The 21,865-nt window shown below is 40.7% G+C and overlaps 1 protein-coding gene across 2 annotated transcripts; it reads left to right on the top strand.

The window, feature by feature from the left end:
* Window positions 1-2,542: 2,542 nt before the first annotated feature.
* On the top strand, window positions 2,543-11,136 carry LOC137261562 (trans-1,2-dihydrobenzene-1,2-diol dehydrogenase-like). Of its 2 annotated transcripts, none has more exons than XM_067799328.1 (8): window positions 2,543-2,657; window positions 2,965-3,066; window positions 4,029-4,140; window positions 5,012-5,175; window positions 6,268-6,517; window positions 8,665-8,792; window positions 9,637-9,790; window positions 10,816-11,136. In XM_067799328.1, the coding sequence occupies exons 2-8, from the start codon at window positions 2,977-2,979 to the stop codon at window positions 10,926-10,928; spliced, it is 1,011 nt and encodes a 336-aa protein (XP_067655429.1). In that variant the 5' UTR covers window positions 2,543-2,657; window positions 2,965-2,976; the 3' UTR covers window positions 10,929-11,136. The 2 variants fall into 2 exon arrangements, with proteins under 2 accessions (XP_067655429.1, XP_067655430.1); XM_067799329.1 differs by lacking the exon at window positions 2,543-2,657 and adding an exon at window positions 2,675-2,767.
* Window positions 11,137-21,865: the final 10,729 nt, after the last annotated feature.

The raw sequence follows: 21,865 nt of genomic DNA on the forward strand, positions 1-21,865 counted from the left end.
CCAGGCATTAATTCACCAAAGCATCGAACATACGCACCTACTCATTTTAGATGACTACTTCTGACAGACTGACAGACACTCCAACTCACTCAAATAAACACCCGACTTACTCCAGCAGACACACCAACTCACTCAGACAGATACAAGACTTGCTCAAACAGACATAGTGACTCATTCAAACAGTCACACCAACTCACTCGAACGGACTCACTGACCGACGTTGACTCCCTCACACTCTGACTCACTCTACGTACCCTCTCACTCAGACAGACACACTAACTCACTAGAATAACACACCGACCCTCATTAACCGATATGCCAACACACTCAGGGACACACACCAACTCTCTCAGCCAGCCATCCCAACTTGCCCATACAGATCTACGAACCACACACAGACTCACTCAGACACACCGACTCCTTCATACAGACGTATGAACTCACTCAGACACGCTGATTTGCTTGAACAAACACACAGATTTATCCCAATATTCATAATACTTTACACACGTAATAATCGCAGAGTTGGCAGGTTTAGAAGATTAGAAATATCACAGATATGTTACAAAGATACCCGTCTCTTGTGGTGCATCTGTTGTATGCACCGGGCCACCTTAATTTAGCCTGTAATTTAGCCTGTAATTTAGCCTAATTTAAGTCGCTGTAAAATGAACATTTTAGCAAAAAATTGGATTTAATCTTCAGCTTGACTTTTATCACACAGTGTACACAGTCTATCATTTAGGGGAGAAACGGGCTTGGTGTATCTTCCTCTCTCAATATATCATGTGACACTGTAATAAACATTTTTTCTTCTTCTTTTCGTCTTCTTCTTCCAATCAGTTCTGAACGCGTGAAGGTACTGTAACAGTTTAGAATACTGACATTCAGTAACCGATGCTTGTCGTTGAAGTGACTAATGGGATCGGGTTGTCAGGCTTGCCGACATGTCATCGGTTCCCAATTGCGCACATTGATGCTCCTCATTCTTTTCATCACTGGATTGTCTGGTCCAAACCTGAATATTCACACACCGGCACCATATAGCTGGAATATTGCTGAGTGTGGCGTAAAACTATACTTACTCTCTCACTCACCCATCAGTACTGAACACAGTAACAATAAACAAGAAGAAACAAACACAAACAAACGAAAACAACAAAAAAAACCCAAAAAACAAAAACAAACAAACACACGTTAAAACGTCTTATTGGTTCTCTCATCACCTATTGGCGCATGTTTAACCAAAATAACACCATGTATAATTCTTTAATAAAGATGCGTGTTTGATGGATGGTCAGTGTTTCTGTTCCCAGTGATCTAATGTCCACCTTTGAAAATAGCCTAAACTATACGGGTTAAGATCAGATAAACACATTTCTGTACCCCATACTGCATGTTTAATTCATATTCAAACTTTCTTTCTCCAGGCATGTTGAATTGTCCATAGACCACTCACGGAGACAGCCGAAACATCACGGGAATAATGGAAACGGTGATCATGGAACCTGGAGAAAAACGCGACTTCCCTTGCAGTTTGAGCCAGCTAATTCAGCGATTTAATACACCCTTACAAATGTAGGGGTTCTTCATTTTTTAATTACGATAAAAAATATTTAGGAGGTTTATCAGAGTCAATCAATGTTGATATGATATTATTGAATGTTTTCAGAGTGCATCACCATTTACACTTCCTTACAACCATTTTTATTTGGAATGCTTTGATTGGTGCATGGCATGTAATTTGCATATATACGATTTTCATTTTAAAACAAACGACTAGACAATCCAGTGACCAACAACATGAGCATTGATCTGCGCAACTGGGAACCAATGACATGTGTCAGCCAAGTCAGCAAGCCTGACCACCCAATCCCGTTACTCGCCTCCTACGAGAAGCATAGTCGCCTTTTATGGCAATCATTACTGTGGGTGAAAACTCACCACATTGGTGGGACCACAGATCATGGATATCTTGCTGAAAGACCTAGAAACAAGATCAGAGATAATGGCAACAAAATAGAGCCAACATGTAATCGAAATCATACGGCCGTGGTGTGCCCAAGGGGCAGCCAGAACTCAATAACGCGAACTGAGGCACCTTGGCAAACAAATTTGTTTCGTTCCGCACAGCGCTCACCACTGGACTAAAGGTCCGGCTGTGACAATAATCTGAGTCAACTGATATCAGGATAAATATGATCGTCCTTGAGTGACCCAGCAAAGTCCTCCACCCTGTTTATTGGACTGTACAACCTGCTGTTGTCTTCGTGTACACATCGTGTCGTGAATTGTGTCAGTAATCTTGATGCGTTCAGGCGCTGCGATATTGCTGTTTTGAGCTTGAATGTTTCATTTTTCTCTAACAGATCCACTATTAGACTAGAAGATTGCCAGTCCTTAGATCGAATGTGTTTGGGTATGGTGAGAAATTTGTAATTGGGGAATTTGTTAATAATCGAAAAAAATATAAAAGCTTTGTTTTATCTGACCTGGCAGAAATACTGCCGTTATCTATGTATTGAAAACAGTGATCGGGTGTATATCGCATGAACGCACTAGGATAAAGCAAACTCGTTTAACATAACGGGAAATGACCTTAGATCACCGCACTGTTAAAACGTGATACACTCAGGCTTGTCAGCGCACGGGGTAAGGTAAGTCCTCGTGCTTCAATGCATCTTTTCTTGATACTGAATAAAGTCACGATCTTAACACACAGAGTTGAATACCTACGGCCATACCGTAAATACCATACAGCTACTGGGTATGTTCTCACGTGATTAGAATTGAAAAGGGGTAGATTTGCAGGGATGGATACAGCTTCCTGAGTAAGGGGGTGGGGGGTGGTGTCGAGGGCAATGCACACTCTTGAGACAGAGAGGGTGCACAGTTTATTGTCACCCGTTTTCACGGGTCATTAGCTGTCCATGCCAGACAAAAGATTTGTTTTTTTCCCTGCAGATTCAACACACCATGGCAACCAGGTGGGGAATATTCAGCGCGGGTAAAATATCCGGGGATTTCACTGCAGCCCTACTTAGTCAGTGCCCTGATGAACATCAGGTAAGTGTGTTTGTGTGTGTGTGTGTGTGTGTGTGTGTGTGTGTTTGTGTGTGTGCTTGTGTGTGTGCTTGTTTGTGAGACAGTTAATGGATAAATGATTGGACTGGTTTGTAAGTCAGTTAAGAGAAGAATGATTGAACTGGTTTATGAGTCATTGAATAAATGAATGATTGGACTGGTTTGCGAGTTACTTAATGGGTGAATGATTTAACTGGTTTGTGAGTCGGTGAATGGATGATTGATTGGACTGGTTTGTAAATCAATTAATGGCTGAATGTTTGGACCGGTTTGTGGGTCAGTGAATGGATAAATGATTGGACTGGTTTGTAAGCCAGTCAGTGGGAGAATAACTGACGGGTTCGTAAGTCAGTGAACTGATGAATGATTGCACTCGTTTGTGAATCAGTGAATGGATGAATGATTGCATTGGTTTGTGAGTCCGTGAACCATGAGTGATCGGACTGGTTTGTGTCCGCCATGGGCATATATACTCCTTTATTCCTCCATAGTGAAGAGCACAGAAAGAATGCAGTGTTTATGTACTTATTTTAGAATTTTCATGCACGTTTGAGCTAATATGACGTTTGCATTTAATCAGTCAAACATAAGAGTGACAATGAGTCACTGGAACACAGCTTTGTACATCATGCTGATGTATTTTACACACAGAGTTGTAAACTCGGTCAAGTCCTCTTTGATTAGGGGAAAGTCGGTTGTACATGACAGCAAGCACACAGTCAGTTCAGTTGGGTTAATGTTGTAAAGTTTTACGCTGAATTCAATTGGTTCAGCATTGATTAGGCCTAACAGTGAGTGAGTGAATATTGTTTAACGCCGTATCAGCAGTGTTTCAACTATTCGTGGCGAGCATGAACAAGATACGCCGATTTTCAAGTTTCTCTTTGATAACGTTTTGTTTGTTTCACTAAGTAGAATTAAGTGTATGCATTACTATGTTTCAGGTTATCGCTATAGCAGCAAGGTCACAAGAAAAGGCTCAAGCTTTTGCAGATAGATTTGGCATCAAGAATGCATACGGCAGTTACAGCGAGTTGGTTCAAAATCCAGACATCGGTACATAAATTCATTACTACAATGCATGGATAGCTTGCCTCTCTGTCAATCGAACCATGTGCGTATATCGATGCTCATAACCTTGATCATTGAGTTGCATCGACTGCCGATGCAGTGAAACGGTACAAAGTTATACATTGTCGTATATCCAGATACGATACTTCAGTGGGTCACGATGCATTGATGTTTTACTTTGAATGTTGCCAAATCGAAGTGTATTTCTCAACAAGGACCTACGTTTGTTTGATGATCAAACTATATGCATAATTATTTTCCCTTCATAATTTTCTAGGAAATCCTTGCATCAGGAACTGTGTCAAACATGATGCTCGCATTTTGATATCATTAACAGTCTCATGTCCTAAAGAACTTTGAAAAACGCTGTCGGAATTTGACGAAATACTGTTACATGTAAATGGTTTTGCTTTGCTCTTAAGATGTTTTTCGTTGGGGTGAGAATTAAAGATTTTAGTATCTTGATACGTATCGTATCGCCACCCTTGTATCGGGATTCGTATTGTATCTCAGCTTCCGTGCACAATGCTCAGGCAATATATCGTCGTGACTAGAATTCAGCATCGTGGTGTATCGTATCGCTAATACCAGAACAAGTTGCCTCCCTGTACAAAGTCGCACGATTCACGGGATCAGTTAACACGCTGAATGTGAGCAAGATGGTCAAGTGCAAGTGCTTGCAGGACTGCATGTAAACGAATGGACCCCAAAGTCTCCAATGTGATGTGAAAATAATATTTGGATATTAATGTCCTTTAATCCATCAGCCCTCGTTGCATCAGGCAGCGCAAAACATTTGAACCTCCAAACAATTGATAGGAATCTGCAATTCTTAATAAGTTCTTTTTCTTTGTAGATATCGTGTATATTGGCTCCATTCATCCAGAGCATCACAAGCTGAGTATGTTGTGCCTGAATGCGGGGAAACATGTTTTGTGTGAAAAACCCGTTACCATGACAGTGGCCGCAGCGAAGGAAGTGTTCGCCCTCGCCAAAGAAAAGAAACTCTTCTTCATGGAGGTAAAAACAGCATGTTAGCTGCGTACCTGATACGTTGAATCCAAGATCAGATCAGATATATATATTTATTTATTGCATCTATCTTGTACTCACATTATGTACGATTCCTCGGTTGCTACTATTTCCATTTGTTAGAAATTTTCAAAAAGACATTTTGCCGAAATTCATGCAAAAACTTGCTCTTCCAAATTTGCCAACATTTTCACATCTGAAATATATTTTGTGACAAACACGTAAAATCAAACAATCAAATACAATACAGCGCAACGAAACGCAACATAACACAGCTCAGCCTGAAGTTATACAACTCAGCCTCATACAATGCAATGCAATGCAATGCAATGCAATGCAATGCAATGCAAAGTAGTCCAAATAGTACAACTCGAATAAAATATATATTATACAACGTAGTTGCAATTAGTACGACTTTTATCTAGTGACATTCTGAATACTCAAAAACACCACAAGACAGTCCATGCATTCTACGCTATCTAACTGAGTGAGTGAGTGAATATGGTTTTGTGCCGCTTATAGAAATATTCCAGCAACAACACGGCTTTGGACACCTGAAATGGACTTCACACCTGCTATAGATGTAGGACTCTGCAACTGACTATCCAATATTCTTGTGAAATAAGTCATTTGGATTTTGTAAATCAGCGTTTGTATTCTTTGCGTTTGTTCTTGATGCTGGTCGAAGTCCATGAATAAGACATCAGCCACAGAGCAATATGCTTCAACGCAAAATCGTCATAAAATAGGGAAAGTGATGGTTCTGGTACCAAGAGATCTGATCCAGGATTATCAGATCAGATTAAAACATTTCAGGTTTAACTATTTTGCCCACTGCTTGTTCTGGAGCCAGTTCTTCTAATGCAAATTTATTGACCACCATTTAGACATTTTACATATTCACCGATTGACTGCTAGCTGTTGAACCAGAGTTTCTGGTCCAGGATCATTGGATAAGATGAAAACATTTTAATCTAACATATTCCCGATATTGCCTCTTTTTTTGAACCAGGAATCCTGGTACAGGATTATTGGAGAAGATGAATACACGTTAATGTAACTACATCCTTTCTTGAACAGGGCTTCTGGTCCCGAATGTTCCCAGTGTACCATCAGATCCGCCGGGAGCTGGACTCAGGTAGTCTTGGGGACATCAAGATGGCGACGGCAAAGTTTTGTGTCGACAATTACAGTGTCGACAGGATGAACCAAAAAGCACAGGGTGGAGGGGGCATCCTCGACCTCGGTTGCTACGTCGTCATGTTTGCCGACTTCGTCTTTGGCGGAAAGCCGGAGAAAATCAGCGTTGAGGGCACAGTATCCGAAAGTGGTGAGATAGATGTTGTTGTTGTTGTTGTTGTTGTTGTTGTTGTTGTTGTTGTTGTTGTCATTATTATGTTTTACAGATTGAGACAGAAATGCAGCAGAGAGGGTTCGGGTGATCCTGGCACAGTCAGGATGGTAAAGCTCATCATCAGCTCAGGGCCCTCGCCCCCTCTACATGCAGCCCAGACAGCGAATGGGACTTCTCCCAGGAAACACTGCCAAGTCGAACTCACCAAGAACTTTCTGGAGAATATGGAGGCTCCCCAAAACTGCAGCCTTCTGCATTACCCAGATTGTCAGAAGGGCTGTGCTCTCGGTGGAGAACTCGGGCACTCTCCTGATCTGCGCCGAGAGTTCAGGAGGTACCAAACCAAGGGCACCGAGTACAATGGGGAGTCTGACGACCGTGTACTTGAGATGCAAGCGAGATATTGCAAAGGCGAGGTCCGCATATTTGTGATGCTTTTCCTGAATCTTGCCAATCACATTGCTGTCAAAAAGGACAGACAAATCAATGATATAAATAATTTCATTGGCTTCAGCAAAAAGGACAAGATCAGGTTTGTTGGCGGGAATTCGTCTCAGGTTGTATATTGGTCTATTCCAGAAAAGTTTAAAAGCATCATTTTCCAGGATGCCCTGGACATGTTCAGGGTCGTACCTCGGACCTCGGGGTCAAAGCCTCAGGCATGGCGGAGGCGATAGTAAAAGCAGCGAGCCATGCCATCATGCTTTTTAAGATATGCTGTTTGTGCCAAGGAAGGGCATCCACCGACAAGGTGTTGGACAGAGAGTCTCTGTAAATTCATTGCAAAGACGATATTTCATGTTAACATTTTGATTTAGAATCACATTTTGACAGTTATGAGTGGGAAGTGACTGGTTCTGGGCAGCGAAAAGGAAGCCCATAGTTTCACATTTGACAGCAAAAAGGAAGCCCTTAGTTTCACATTTGAGACCAGCCGACTTCATTCAGACGAAGGAGTCGGTTGGATTGCTGTTCTGTTCCACACACTGCATGTACGCACGATGCAATGGCTTCTCAGACAGCTTCTCCACAAATGACTGACTCTGGGCTGACTTGGTAAAGGACTTCACCTGGTTTACTCCCATCGCTGTACCGTCCAGCAGTATATCGCCATCCACAAAATCAACCTCAAATTGCAGATTGTGTCCAACAACCTTGGCACGCTTAAAATAGCTGTGGAATTCCTTGCCTGACATGTATCACCAGAGGATCATCCGATAAATAAATATGTGCAAAAGTACACAATAAAATTCTATCATGAAGAGGCTCCACATTAGTCAAACCCCGACCTCCAGAATTGACTGGCATATATAAACGATTAAGAGAGGAACGAGGGTGATGTGCTCTGTTTTCAGACATGATCCTTCAGGTCACGGGGTCATGACTCTGGATGTCTTGTTTTGTCCAGTCAACTACTCCAAAGGAAGAGGAGAGGACTGGCACAGCAAAAGTATTGGTAGCTTTGACCTTGTTTCGAGCATTTAGCTCTGAACTCCAGATTTTCTTCAAACGAGAAGTTTATCTTGAACCCGATGTTTATCTTGATTATTGACACTCAGCACTTGATCATGACACTCGACGCGAAGTGAGTAACACATCAAACTAATGATATGTTTCGGAACGATGATGATTAACATGATAGAGACGACAACGATGATAGCTATGTTCTTTACGACAGCCTGTATGTTACCTATGGTTAGCGTCAGTATGTTTGCCCTCCTCTGCCTCCTCTTCGTCATCGTTGTCGTCGTCATCATCACCATACATCATCGTCATCTTCACCACCATCATCATCACCATACATCATCACCATATATCATCGTCATCTTCACCACCATCATCATCACCATACATCATCACCATACATCATCGTCATCTTCACCACCATCATCATCACCATACATCATCACCATACATCATCGTCATCTTCACCACCATCATCATCACCATACATCATCATCATCTTCACCACCACCACCACCATCATCATCACCATACAAACTCATCATCTTCACCACCACCACCATCATCACCATACATCATCGTCATCTTCACCACCACCACCATCATCATCACCATACATCATCACCATCTGCCTCTTTACAACGACATGTATTCAATAGGAGTTGACACTGGAGCCGCTATCACACTCCGCTACAGTGGGGGCCGGATCGCCAGTCTGTTGTACAACATCACAACATCTCACGAAGACAATGCTGCCACCATCCTGGGTACAAAGGGAAGCATCAGGGTGAGTGAGTGAGTGAGTGAGTGCGTGAGTTGGAAACACCAGAGTGACGAGTAGATCCAGCTGCAACATCTGTATGTAGCAGCGTCAAACGTATTGGGAGCACCTGTCATGTTGTAATATGCCCACATTCGGGAGTATTTCAGTTCGTTGTGCCGATTAATAAACCATGAGATTGCGTTTGTACTGTTTGTACAATGTTTAAGAAAGTCTAGACTTTTGCGATCGTACAATGTTTTTATGTGGTGGTGTGATGCCCTGTGCATGGAGCTTCGGTCACAAGTCAGTTGGGGTTAAGGAACGTTGACTGAGTGTTGAGCTCGGACAGTCCTTGGATGAGTGACTGTGTTTAGCAGCTTGACTCCTGAGAGTTTTTAAGACTTCAGTCCTGCCCTACAACGAAGCACATGCGATACTTGTGGTTTCACCTTAGGCATGCGATTTTTTTCAAAATTGCCTCTGTTCACCCAGCACAAAATGGGTACCCGCTGGGATAAGTCATGCGACTATAACCTTCTAGCGCCTAACAGGCAGCATGGGTTATTCGCGGTAAGAATATGCCTGTTTTGACTGTTAGCGCTGTGAACATTCACGTCGTGAATGGAGTTTGCCGCAGTATAGGGCTAGGCTTCCCCACTGCGCCGGGTAGTACGGATTCCCTGGCAGATTCCTGACACACCAGTGACTCGTGAAGACCCAGGTTAGAATTGGTATTCAGCAACCAAATGATAACTAACGGAACTTAATTCATGATGGCAACTTTGTATTTACAGGCGTATGTCATGATGCTTACATTCACGCATATGTGATTCGAGGATCCTAATCGGATCTAATCATGTTTCCATAGGTCGAACCAAACTTTTGGGCACCAGTAAAAATGACTTCACCTATGGGCTCATTTGAGTTCTCCCTCCCGAAAGGCAAATTTGACACGTATTACGGAGCGCAGAGTAATGGATTTCAATACGAACAACAGTGTGTCAGAGAATGTCTTCAGAATGGTGAGTCTAAAAAGTATTGAAAGTTTTTGTTTTTGATATTGAACGTCAACTTCTCCCAGGTTAGCCAAATAGTGACACACTCTGGAGAAATCGACCCGTGAAGACCCTCCTAGAGTTGGTCTTCACAACCCATGCTTGTCGTGAGAGGCGCCTAACGAGGTCGGGTGGACAGTCTCAGTGTCCGCTGGACTATTGCAGAGTGCGGCGTTAAACAACAAACAGGCAATTTCAAGGCACTGAGAAACCTAATCAGAATAAATATTGCTGCTTTCGGTCGACCGCACGGGTGTGTTCTTTATCGATTGACGCGTGAAAGTCCGGATTAGAATACTGGCCTTCAGTAAGTCATGCTTGTCGTAAGAGGCGACTATCGGGTCAGGCTCGCTGACTTGATTGACACATGTCATCTGTTCCCAGTTGCGCAGATCGATGCTCATACTGTTGATCACTGCATTGTCTGTTCCATACTCGATTATTTACAGACAGCCGCCATATAGTTGGAATATTGCTGACTGTGGTGTAAAAGTAAAGTCACTCACTCACTCACTTAACTCATTCAAGCAGTCGTAAAATGTGCATTGACCTGCATTTTGGGTATATATCGGTATGTTAGCTTAATGTTGTCGGAGGAGGTAAGTCCGAGATGGATGTGAGTTCGAATCCAATGTTCGTCAAAATTATGACCCTCCTCTTAAGCACTGGTTTCTTGGTGCCAGAATTCGACCGTGAACCGAATAATTCATATTATTTCCCCAGGAAAACACATTTGCTATTGGTTTAAATCATAGTTTTAAACATTTGTGAGCTCAGTCATTCTAACATTTCACCCCACCGGCGCGGTGACATGCAGTGTATTAACGTATGTCATCGTATCCTACGTAGATCGATGCTCTTGCTACTGATCACAGGATCGTCTAATCCAGACTCGATAATTTACAGTCCGCAAGAACTTAAAAAACACAAACCTAAAGCAGCCTCCCTCCAATGTGTTTTTTCAACTAACGTTCAGTATATTTTATTCCCAGGCTTGTTGGAATGTCCACTGGTTTCCCATGAAAGCAGCCTCAACATCATGGGGGTGATCGAGACGGTCCTCAACGAACTTGGAGTAACATACGACTTCCCTTACACTGTTTAAGTTCCAAGCCATGAAGATGACACGCTCAGCCCCGAAACTAATGTTCAACTAACCTGCCTCAAGATGCGCACGAACTGAGAAGCGTGCCTACAATCCCCAGCAAGCGCATTCTCGGATTCTCGGAAGACATTGAAACTTTTACTTCCACTGGAAGGAGTTGGTTATTGTCGTTGTGTGATATTAAACACATATAGTTGGCCTTGTTTTATTCTGTCAAGTCCGTGTTATTTTGTTGGGTATTTTATAATGTCAGTCAGATTCCAGTGCGGATGTATTGCTACTGTTAGGGGAATTGTGACGTTTTCGGGTTCTCGCTACCTCAGTCTTCGTAATCGGATTACACTGTTCACAATCATGTCCTACATGTGTCTCCCCAAATCAGCGAGAATCGGTGGAAAGCGTCCACACGGGTGTCCATTCCAAATTATTTGTTTGTTTTTTAACGTCACAATGAAACATATTCAATCTGTTTGGCGGACGTCCGTAAATAGTCGTCTGTATCAGACAATCCAGTGATTAACAGCATGAACATCGATCTATGCAACTGGGATATGATGACATGTGTCAACCAAGTCAGCGAGTCTGACCACCCGATCCTGTTAGTCGCCTCTTACAAGAAGCACGGGTTGTTGAAGATCAATTATGTACCGTCCCCATCTCCAGCAACGAAATATAAATATTCAAGCAAAGGAGATTACAGAAACATATAGACTGAATTAAACGTCCCATGGCGTTGGACACCGGGAAAATGTACCACCGACACTGTACCCCTGTAGGGAAGTCGAACCCGGGTCTTTGGCCTGACGAGCGAACGCTTTAAAACTGGGTCGCCCCCATTCGAGGTAGTGAAATGTGATAGGTGCACGGTGGACAAGAGGGTCATAAAAGACAAAGTGTACCTGTCGCTGTAAACGACAAGAACAGTGCCAATTACAGATATTTGATAGTACATCCTAATGCAGAAATTTAAAATTTATCTCGAAAAGGTATACATATGAAAAGGATAATGATAGTTATGAAGCGGCTCCCCATTAACCGCCCCACATTGATGTAACGTGATTGAGTGAGTTTTGTTTTGCGCCTCATTCAACAATAATCCAGCTATATGGCGGTGGTCTGTAATTCATCTGGGCCAGATAATCCAGTCATCAACAGCATGAGCATCGAATGACGCTGAATACGATGGCATTGTCAACCAAGTCAGCGAACCTGATTAGTCGTCTCTTACAACAAGCATGGGTTGCTGCAGATCAATTTTGACCCTGATCTTCACGGATCTCACGCTGTTAGAGTTACACGTTGAGATCGAACCAACAACAATGCAACTTGCAGACAGTAAAGGGTTAATACGTATTAAATCATATTTGTCACGTACATAATATATGGCATCCCATCAATGACCTTGACAATGAAACACATCAGTGAGTCTACACAAACGTTACGTTATGGAAATGTGATCATATACTGATCCCTTCATCAAATAATCTTGTTGCTTTGCACACTATCCATGGCTGAATACTGCTATTTGACATTAAGCGGACGTAAGCATGAATCGGTACGGTACATATTGTTGGACTAACCTTTATTGCTCTGAACCATTTACCTATGGTTAAACTATAGAACTACTGGAAATCAGCTCACCAAAACATTACATAACGGTACGTATTGTTGGACAATGTGTTTATTGGTTTATTTATTATTTATTTCATTATTTATTTATTTGGTTTGTTTATTCTCGTACCTTTCTCATGATCTGGGTACGTTTATGATGACCATAGCCCAACCTACAGAACTACTGAAAATGAGCTCACCAAGGCACTTCACCAGCACCTGTGACTTCAACTACGGTGTGTGTTTTGTTCTTGATCGCCGCTGGTAACCTCATCATGTTCTCATTGGTTCAATCAATGATAATACAGTGGGTGTGTCACGGGTGTGTTAATTTGCAATAACGCGGTAAAATTAATAAACTGCGGCAAAAAGTAATAGCACTGTTGTAAATTGTCTGTTTTAGCACAATCCACACCGATTCTGAATTTATGAAAGAAAATTAGAATGCAACACCTTGTCTTCATCATTGATGAAAGGGGGTGTTGCCAGGACACTAAGGACAGTGGTGCAGAATATTTGAGTACGCATTTCTATAGCCTTATGATACACTGCGATTCCTGATATCCTGATTAATTTTTTCTAGTTATGTGGCGGCAGTCCGTAAATAATAGAGTTTGGACCAGACAATCCAGTGATCAAACATCACGGGCATTGATTTTCTCAACTTGGATACAATCATTTTCTTTTATGGCATATATCAACCAAGTCTGTGAGACAGGTTGGAATGGACCTTCAGCAACCCATGCTTGTCCTAAGAGACGACTAACGCATGCTGATCACTGGAGTGTCTGGCCCAAACTCAGTTATTAGACCGCACCATATTGATGGAATACAGCGTATTCAAACAACAAACAAGGAAACAATCTAAAGCCATAACATAAAATCTTTTGTTATCGTTCAGATTTAAGCGTTACAGCTGTAAGAGATATGCTTAACTACACACCAAGAGCGTGTCATCATCAAAAAGTGATTTACACAACTATGCTGCGCTCACAACGCATGAACAGTGGGTAGGTTCGTTAATTATTCACTAATTTCGCGAAATCACATAAAAGAAACACACTCATTTTGATACAAAAGCATGGCTGTACAAGTATGACCCTGGAATGTTTAATGTTGAATTTACTGGGAAATGTGAACATTCAATATGTCATTTTGCTTGTCTTACACGATTCAAGGTCAATACCGTGCGTCACCTCAATGTGACTGTATGACAGACAGCACTCTCCTCCTCATACCCCCTGTCAGCATCCTGATCCTGAAGGTGCAGACTACGCCATTCCTGGGGTAAAGCACCTTTTGATTGGACCAGCTTCTATAAATCTGGTGGTGCAATGGGATATAATGTAAACACATAAACAAATACAAGTTCAAATTCAAGATAGTAGAAAACAACTCATTAGCTCTGACAATGAAGCCTTTCATCAATATAACAAGTTCGCCTATGCAGCTAACGTAAAGAATTTTCAATGTCATTGAATGTTTCAGTCTGAAATATTTGAGTTTTCACGAGCCATAAATTCAATATCATCTTGAACGTCTCACAGAGTTTTTCATACTTTTTTATAAGGCTTCACAAAATTCTTCTGTAATGATTGTCACACATATTTCGTATTTATATCTGAAAGTAAGGACAATGCAACCCGATTTCCTTATTGATGTCTTTCTGTTTCGGAGAAATTGGTTATAGGCTGAGATATCAATATCGAGTAAGGTGTGGGTTTTTGTTTCTTGAAATCCTACAATGTCATTGTTTGTTATCATTTCTTGTAATTCTGTATAATCTCCAAACCACATACATTAAAGGAGAGTAATTTCAGACTGTTATTTGAATTATTAGCACCATCGTCATCACCATCTTCTTCTGTACATTATCATCTATATGAAGTTCGTTTCGAATATATGACTTATATTTGGCATGAATGAAGTGATCGAATCCCCATATAGGCACATTGTGTGGAGCTGGAATACTGCTTTACATCACACACTCACTTGCCAGTGTCGAGTTCATTCGTAACGTTGGTGGTGGCCGTAGTCTAGCATTTCTGTGGTTTAAGTATAGAGTTAAGAGGACGTCAGAGGTGCCAGCATTTACTGGAAATGATATATTGGTACAGGTGTAAATGCAGTAAAACGTGTGCATATCATGTGCAATTTCATTAATAATACTTAAGACTCTATACTGTAAGAACTGTGTACATTTCTATGTCATGTGATGTGCTCCATACTGTAAGAACTATGTACATTCCTGTGCCATGTGATGTATTCCAAACTCTAAACCTTATAAAAATATAAAGAACAAAAAAAAATAATTTTTTAGACGCTGTAATGTAAATATCGTGCAAAGTTTACTAATACCTTTCATAATACTTGAGACGACCCCTGCCACCTCATGTTGATTGTTCTTCCAATCAACACATAGCTGCTTCGCCACCCTTAGCAATAGGGTGGTGGCAAAACGAGGAGACCCCTTTTCTCCTCATGCTTCGTTTGGTCGATGGGAGCGTTATGGGTCTGGTGCCAGAGAGCTGAATGTCTTGTATAGATTAGTGTTGACCGTTGTTGGGGTGTGAGCGTAGTGGTTTGGGAACATTTTATGTCATCCATCGACCTCAAATGATTGTCGTCCAGCCAGAGGAATCGTACTGCTGCACAGTAAACACATAAATGTATAAAGGATCTTCCAGTGATATATGTGTCTGATCGAACACTTTCTGTAAACATTTTCGATATTTGTTTTGTACTGATTACAACTTTTGGACACGGTGTCAGCACGGACAGTGTTTATTTAGGATGTCGTTATGACCGGGGAGGTTTCTTAACAAACCGTTTTTGTCAGTCAACTTCAGCTTCGGAACCACAAATTTGTAGCCACCTGATTATCTTGGCAGGAATTTGCCAACAGGGGTAAAACCACAGCACTTTCTTTCACCTTGATTTGAGTAAACGAGTGACTCTCTCTATTTATTAGTTTTTGGAAGGTATTGCGACCACGCCATCAATAAAGCTTCATCCCATTTATCTAACTAGATCCTTTAAGGACGATTAAATACGTCCTTCGACATGCAGAATAGGTAGTAGTATCTTCATTATACTTGGTAACTGGAATAGCGAGTGAGTGAGTGAGTGAGTGTAGTACTTTTATTTACAGTTATAATAGAACTACTGAGTATGAATTTTACGCCGCTTTTAACAATATTCCAGCAGTCTGGTCTTTGATTCCAATTTCAATTTTCATGTTTGTATCTGTATGGTTTCGTTGCAACATTTGAGTGAACATGTGTATAACTTGTTGGTTTATGGCAGGTATTTCTACTAAATGTCGTCAGTAAAACATTCGTTCCCATTATCAACTATATCTTGTGAGGATGATTAGCGACGTCTTTTAACAGGCAGAGTGGCCTGTAATCCTTAAATGTACTGTAGTTACAGGAATGGTGATGAATCATTCACCGCCGTACTACTGACAGTATTAACAAATCCCTTTCATGCAGTCACTCACAAACAGACAGAACATAAGATAATATTTAACGTTGACTTTATTACTGAACAATGGTGCACAGTCATACTGTGACAATCACATCGAGATATGTGGCATAAGGTTTACATTCCACAGATATGTTCTATCTATACATCTAAATAAGAGTAAAACGAAATAATAGCAAATTCTGAAAAAAACTGTATATCTAAGAGTGGTCCAATCAGGCACCAAACGTAGTCAGGAACCTCGAAAGATCTTTCCGTGACTTCCAGTGTCGCCAAACGCCGGAGACGATCGAGCGAAGTACAGGGCCACGTTTTAAACGTTTACTTTGATTACTGGGCAGGTTCTCCTACATCTGAAACGACAACTTGAATAAAAATTCTGCCAAAGCCACTTGGTTTATTGTCTTCGCAAACTCGTTGTCTTGTAATGACATACACGGGTAACATGTGTTGTCGTTTGTGTAGATTATCCAACTCCTCCCATTGATAAAAGAACACACAGAATACCTCTGAATGACAAGTCCATGTTCCATATTTATTCACTTTTCTATTTTCTTTTTCTGTGTTCAGACTGTGCCAACTGCTACCTTAACTAGATTATAAAAATCTACACAAATTAAACACCAGTTATATTGACGACATTATTTATGTCATCCCCATTTTTTTAAACAGTTGACGCCAGATAGTTATCATGGTCCTTTTACAAATAATACACGCTCACCGATTACTGGAGGATCCACCAGACCACAAGCTTCTGAAGGAGAAACATCAATGGATATAGTTAAACATTATTCCACGAAAATGGTTAAGGTAATTGATCCGGTCCAAGGGAGTGCTTTCTTCTATTGATAAGTTACACAAGGGCTGAGCGTCATCATCGCATCATGGTATTCCTCCATTGGTGTCATACATTAAACTGATATTGCGTCATTTAAATTCACTGGTGAGTTACAAGGCTAAATTAAAATGTGAAATGTTTCTTGGGCATCGGTGCGTCATTTTTATTGTGCGCATGACATTGTTTGGATTGCCATTTAAGAACATTATTCTGACGTTGCCGCGTCCCGATCATCTGTTTGTTCACTATAAGAATGAGTGTCTGTAAGAACGAGTGTGACTGAACCAACGCTCATTAACGAATGCTAAAACTTCCAAGCTGTATTTCTGGAAGAAAAGAATGTGTTCCTCCCTCGTCACTTCTTTTTTCTATCAAACATTTTTAAAAAGTCCTACCGCCCTCGTCACGTTTGAAAAAATGGGCCCCAGAAACATTAATGTTTTTATGCGGCCTGAGGCATTACACGATGTTTCATACCTTGGTAATGTTGATCATAAATTGCAACCTTGGAACTGACATAGTAATCTCCCGTCATATTGCTAAAAACGCCTTACCTCCGACGCATCCTTCACCTGGAAAGAAAGGAATTTGAAAAACGCCATCAAATATGGAATGCTGTTTCATGACATAAATATAATGGTAGATATACACGTGTCTACATCCATTCATGGTGCACGTTGCACTTTGAATTTATTAAATATCTCTTGAAATGTTGATAACGGCACTCTTAATCAATACTCATTCACTCATGCATTGTGACAGATGGTTAATTTAATGTGAGTATGATGCTTACCGTTGGCTCCAAGAAACGTAGGTGCTAATTCTGGCACTCCTGGAATAACAAGTATTTCTGATTACAAAATGTTCAACACAGTTGATAGTAGACCGCAATTACAGGATAAAAATGATTAACACCTTCCTCATTAGATGAGATCGATGCTTACATGTTCAGATAGAACTTGGTGATGGAAGCTTTCCTCGCGGGTGTACAGTGGACGTGTCAAGTTGTTTTGTGCATGTTTTCATGTTTAATGAGTAAGTAACTGAGTATAATTTTACGCCGCACTCAGCATTATTCCAGCTATACGCCAGCGGTCTGTAAATGATCGAGTCTGGACCAGATAATACCTTGATCAACAGCTTGAGCATCGATCAACGCAATTGGGATACGATGATATGTGTGTACCAAGTCAGCGAACCTAACCACCTGATCCCGTTAGTCGCCTCTCACGACAAGTAAGGGTTACTACAGATCAACTTATATTTAATAATGAAACATTAATGCTTTTACTCATTATGCTCCTTTAGTTGATAAGCATACTGAAAGACTGTTACTGATTGCAGTTTGTATTCATACGTGTAATATTTTCTGCATCGACTCAGAGATGTTAAAAATGATTTTGTATCTGGGCGCGTCGTATGCAGTGGTGTTCCGTCACATTTGTTCCTTGTGTAATACATGTCTCAGAGTATGGTCAGAAAAGAGTAACACTGGATATGGGAAAGGTCCTGGACAGAGTCACTTTACATATTATCTAACATGCCTTCTTCACAATAGTAAAACGATAAAACAAAACAGACAATATCTCGTTTCGCATAAGTCGTACGAGTAATGGACTTCACGAACCTCCTGTCTCAGTGGAAGTGGAAGTAGAAGTGGAAGTGGAAGTCGACGTCGACGTCGATGTTTCTTCTGAAACAAGACATGCATTTTGATGTAACATTGTACTTTTGTGTTTATTCAGAGTAGCAAATGTACACTTGTACATTTTAAACTATGACATAAGCATCATGGAATTAATAAAATAAAATACAAATAAAGATGTATAAGTGCTTGTAAACATTCAGAAAATTTACTCACCTCTTTTGTGTCTTGCAAGGGAAAATGAAACGCCTGAAACAAAAAGAATTAAATGAAACAACGTATCAGTTATTCATAAAAAGGAAACATGTAGAAATATATTTGTGGTAAGAGTATATGTTTTCATCACTGAATGTATCATCGGTTTTTCTGCAGGGCGATAACTACATTTTCAAAGACAAATCAAACATACCTAATCATCCCGACTCAACATATTGGACACGTAGAGAAAGAAAACATTTCCCATTTGTACCTTAATATAACAGACGATCTCTTTAATTGAAGATTTTTACAAGCAGTTGTTTTGTGATGTTATTGTTATATGAAAGTGGCATCATTCATTCAGTCCTCTGCTATGACACAAAATGACGACAGCAGTGGATGACAATGACAATCAACAGGAAACACGCTCATATCTACTGTAGATTTGGCTATAGACGATTTACCACTCAAGACGCAATCCACAACAAACAAATTATACCGACTCCCCTGAACAAGTTCTGCCATACGAGAATACATGTAAGTGATATTTGTCTCTTTTTCATTTTCAGGCAACATATTCAGCTTTAACTACATATTCGATCTTAAATCAACGTTCCTTTAAGAGCTCCGTTTACCAGCCATGATAATGATACAACAAATTTGATTTCACAAAATTTTATCAAGTAGATGTCATACATAATATGCTCTATGAAAAGCTTTTGATGAAAACCTGATGAAAGTTAGATAACTCATCTATGTTTTACAAATACTGTTTAAACGAGATTGAAAATCGTATGTACAACTTTATATAGACTCTGGTGTGACTGAAAAGAGTTACATTTAACATCACAGATTCTTTATAAAATGGCACATCATCATACATATCTGAAATCATACAAATATGTATGTGGACTTACTAATGACGATCAAGAAGAGGACGGTCACTTTAGTGGAGTTCATGATGCTCTGTTGTTCTGTGCAGGTGCTGTTCAGAATGAATAACAGAGCCAGAGCAGTCTTACTTATACTGAATGGTGTATACACTATTACGTGTCTATTATTTGAAGACCAATATTGGCTGTTTGCCTATTTCGGAATAAAATTCGTTTAACGAGGAAGCGATTCTACACTAATTATGGTAAATAAATAATGTGGCAGGTAAAATTGAATTGTAGATAATACCACACACCAAGTGAAGGACGCTAGGCGACACCGTGGTTTGGATGGTTAAAATATGATTCTGCTATCACGAGTTTGGAGTGAGTGAGCGAGTGGGTTTAATTTTAGCACTCAGCAATATTCCAGCTATATGGCGGCGGTCTGTAAATAATCGAGTCTGGAGCAGACAATCCAGTGATCAACCATATGAGCATCGATCTGCGCTTTTGGGAACCGATGACATGATGATGATGACACCAAATCAGCGAGTCTGACTACCCGATCCCGTTAACTGCCTATTACAAGCATAGCCGCCATTTATGGCAAGCATGGGTTGCTGGATGCCTATTCTACCCCGGGACCTTCACGGATCTCACGAATTTTGAACGCAACCGAAACGTTCAGGCTGTGTTTTCTCTTGCAAAACTATAAAAACAATACTTAAAGTAAATAAGGGGTGGTTTCTTTGGAATCAATTTCAACCGGAGAAGGTGTTCTGTGAGCTCTGGAATCTATTTCACCCAGTGAAAGTGTTCCATGAGCTTGTGACCCAAGTTCCAGTTCGAATCATACGAGAAGGATTTTTTCAGCAAGTCTAATGCAATAGTGAAGGAAGATGATTATAGGTATTAAGAGAGATGATATTAAGAGAGGGGAAGGAAGCTCGAATAACGGGTCTGCATTCCTATTTTCACGGAGCTACCGTTTCCACTCATTTAACCATCTGGCCTACATACAGAGGCCCTCAGTTATTTCCGAACGACAAAAACAGTCACCATACTGATTGCTAGTGTGGCCATATTCCAGCAATCTACATTTTAAATCCAACAAGATCTCAAAGAGCATCATGTGAACTTGCTCGTTCGAATTTTGATCAGAGTTACCGCATTCAGGGTGTTAGGGGAGCTTTCAATCTGGATAAAATTCCAAATTTCATATGGGAAAACCTTTCTTCACCACAAAACACATAACACACACACACACACACACACACACACACACACACACACACACACACACACACTAACACTAACACTTAATTTCATTCACTCACAGACAGACAGACAGACTGATAAACATGTTCTCAAAGAAATCTATATTTGTTCATGGTTCAACCCCACTGGGTGTATGTAGTTCATGAAGATGTACTTTTGAGTGAGTGAGGGAGTAAGTTTACGTCGCTTTTAGCAATATTCCAGCAATAGCAGGGAACACCAGGAATAGGAAGGAGATTAGCCAAATACACAGACGTATGGTGGTTATGTTGTCAATGACTATACAAATATCATACAGCCTCGTTTAGTTCATAGACGACAGGCTTGTCAGACACGGGTCCGATTCTCCATGTGGGTACAATGTGTCAAGCCCACATCTGGTGTCTCCCGCCCTGATATTGCTGAAATATTGCTAAAAGCGACTCAAAATTAAACTCACTCACTCTGAAAGGTGTGTTCACAGACATGTTGTTATGAAACAGCCAATTAACTACTACCCCTACTCATATATAATACTATTCATGCCTTGAAATACACGAAGTGTGTCCATATATATGTGGTTAATTAAACGTCAGTTACATACTACTACCCCTTTCCTACCTAATGATACCCATTAAGATCCAGGTTAGAATTTATATTCAGCAACCAATGCTTGTCAGTGGCTTGGTTGACCCATACAGAGATCGATGCTCATGCTGTTCACTGGATTGTTTGGTCCATACTTGATTATTAACAGGCGTTAAACAGCAAACATATGTGATGTGGTTCTCTCGTGTGTTATCCCTGGCTTAATACTGCTATGTTACATGTATGTATCTGATTAAATAGTTGTAAACATCACATCGAAATCATAAACCGTCCGTTGTGTTTGATTAAACATTCATTGATATGAGCCCTTTACCTTCACATGACCTGGAAATATCTACGATGACTATATAGGGATAGTTCCATTTGTGATTCATTTCAACAAGGCTCACCATAACACAAGACCAGTTCTCCTGCAGCC

This window comes from Haliotis asinina, chromosome 14, assembly GCF_037392515.1.
Source record: "Haliotis asinina isolate JCU_RB_2024 chromosome 14, JCU_Hal_asi_v2, whole genome shotgun sequence".
Taxonomy (NCBI): domain Eukaryota; kingdom Metazoa; phylum Mollusca; class Gastropoda; order Lepetellida; family Haliotidae; genus Haliotis; species Haliotis asinina.

Excerpts from the sequence above, each read along its gene's own strand:
- LOC137261562 (XM_067799328.1), top strand. The coding sequence starts at position 2,977 with ATGGCAACCAGGTGGGGAATATTCAGCGCGGGTAAAATATCCGGGGAT. Across the intron at positions 5,176-6,267 it reads AGAAACTCTTCTTCATGGAG|GGCTTCTGGTCCCGAATGTT; the intron begins GTAAAAACAGCA and ends TTTCTTGAACAG. Across the intron at positions 6,518-8,664 it reads GGGCACAGTATCCGAAAGTG|GAGTTGACACTGGAGCCGCT; the intron begins GTGAGATAGATG and ends TGTATTCAATAG.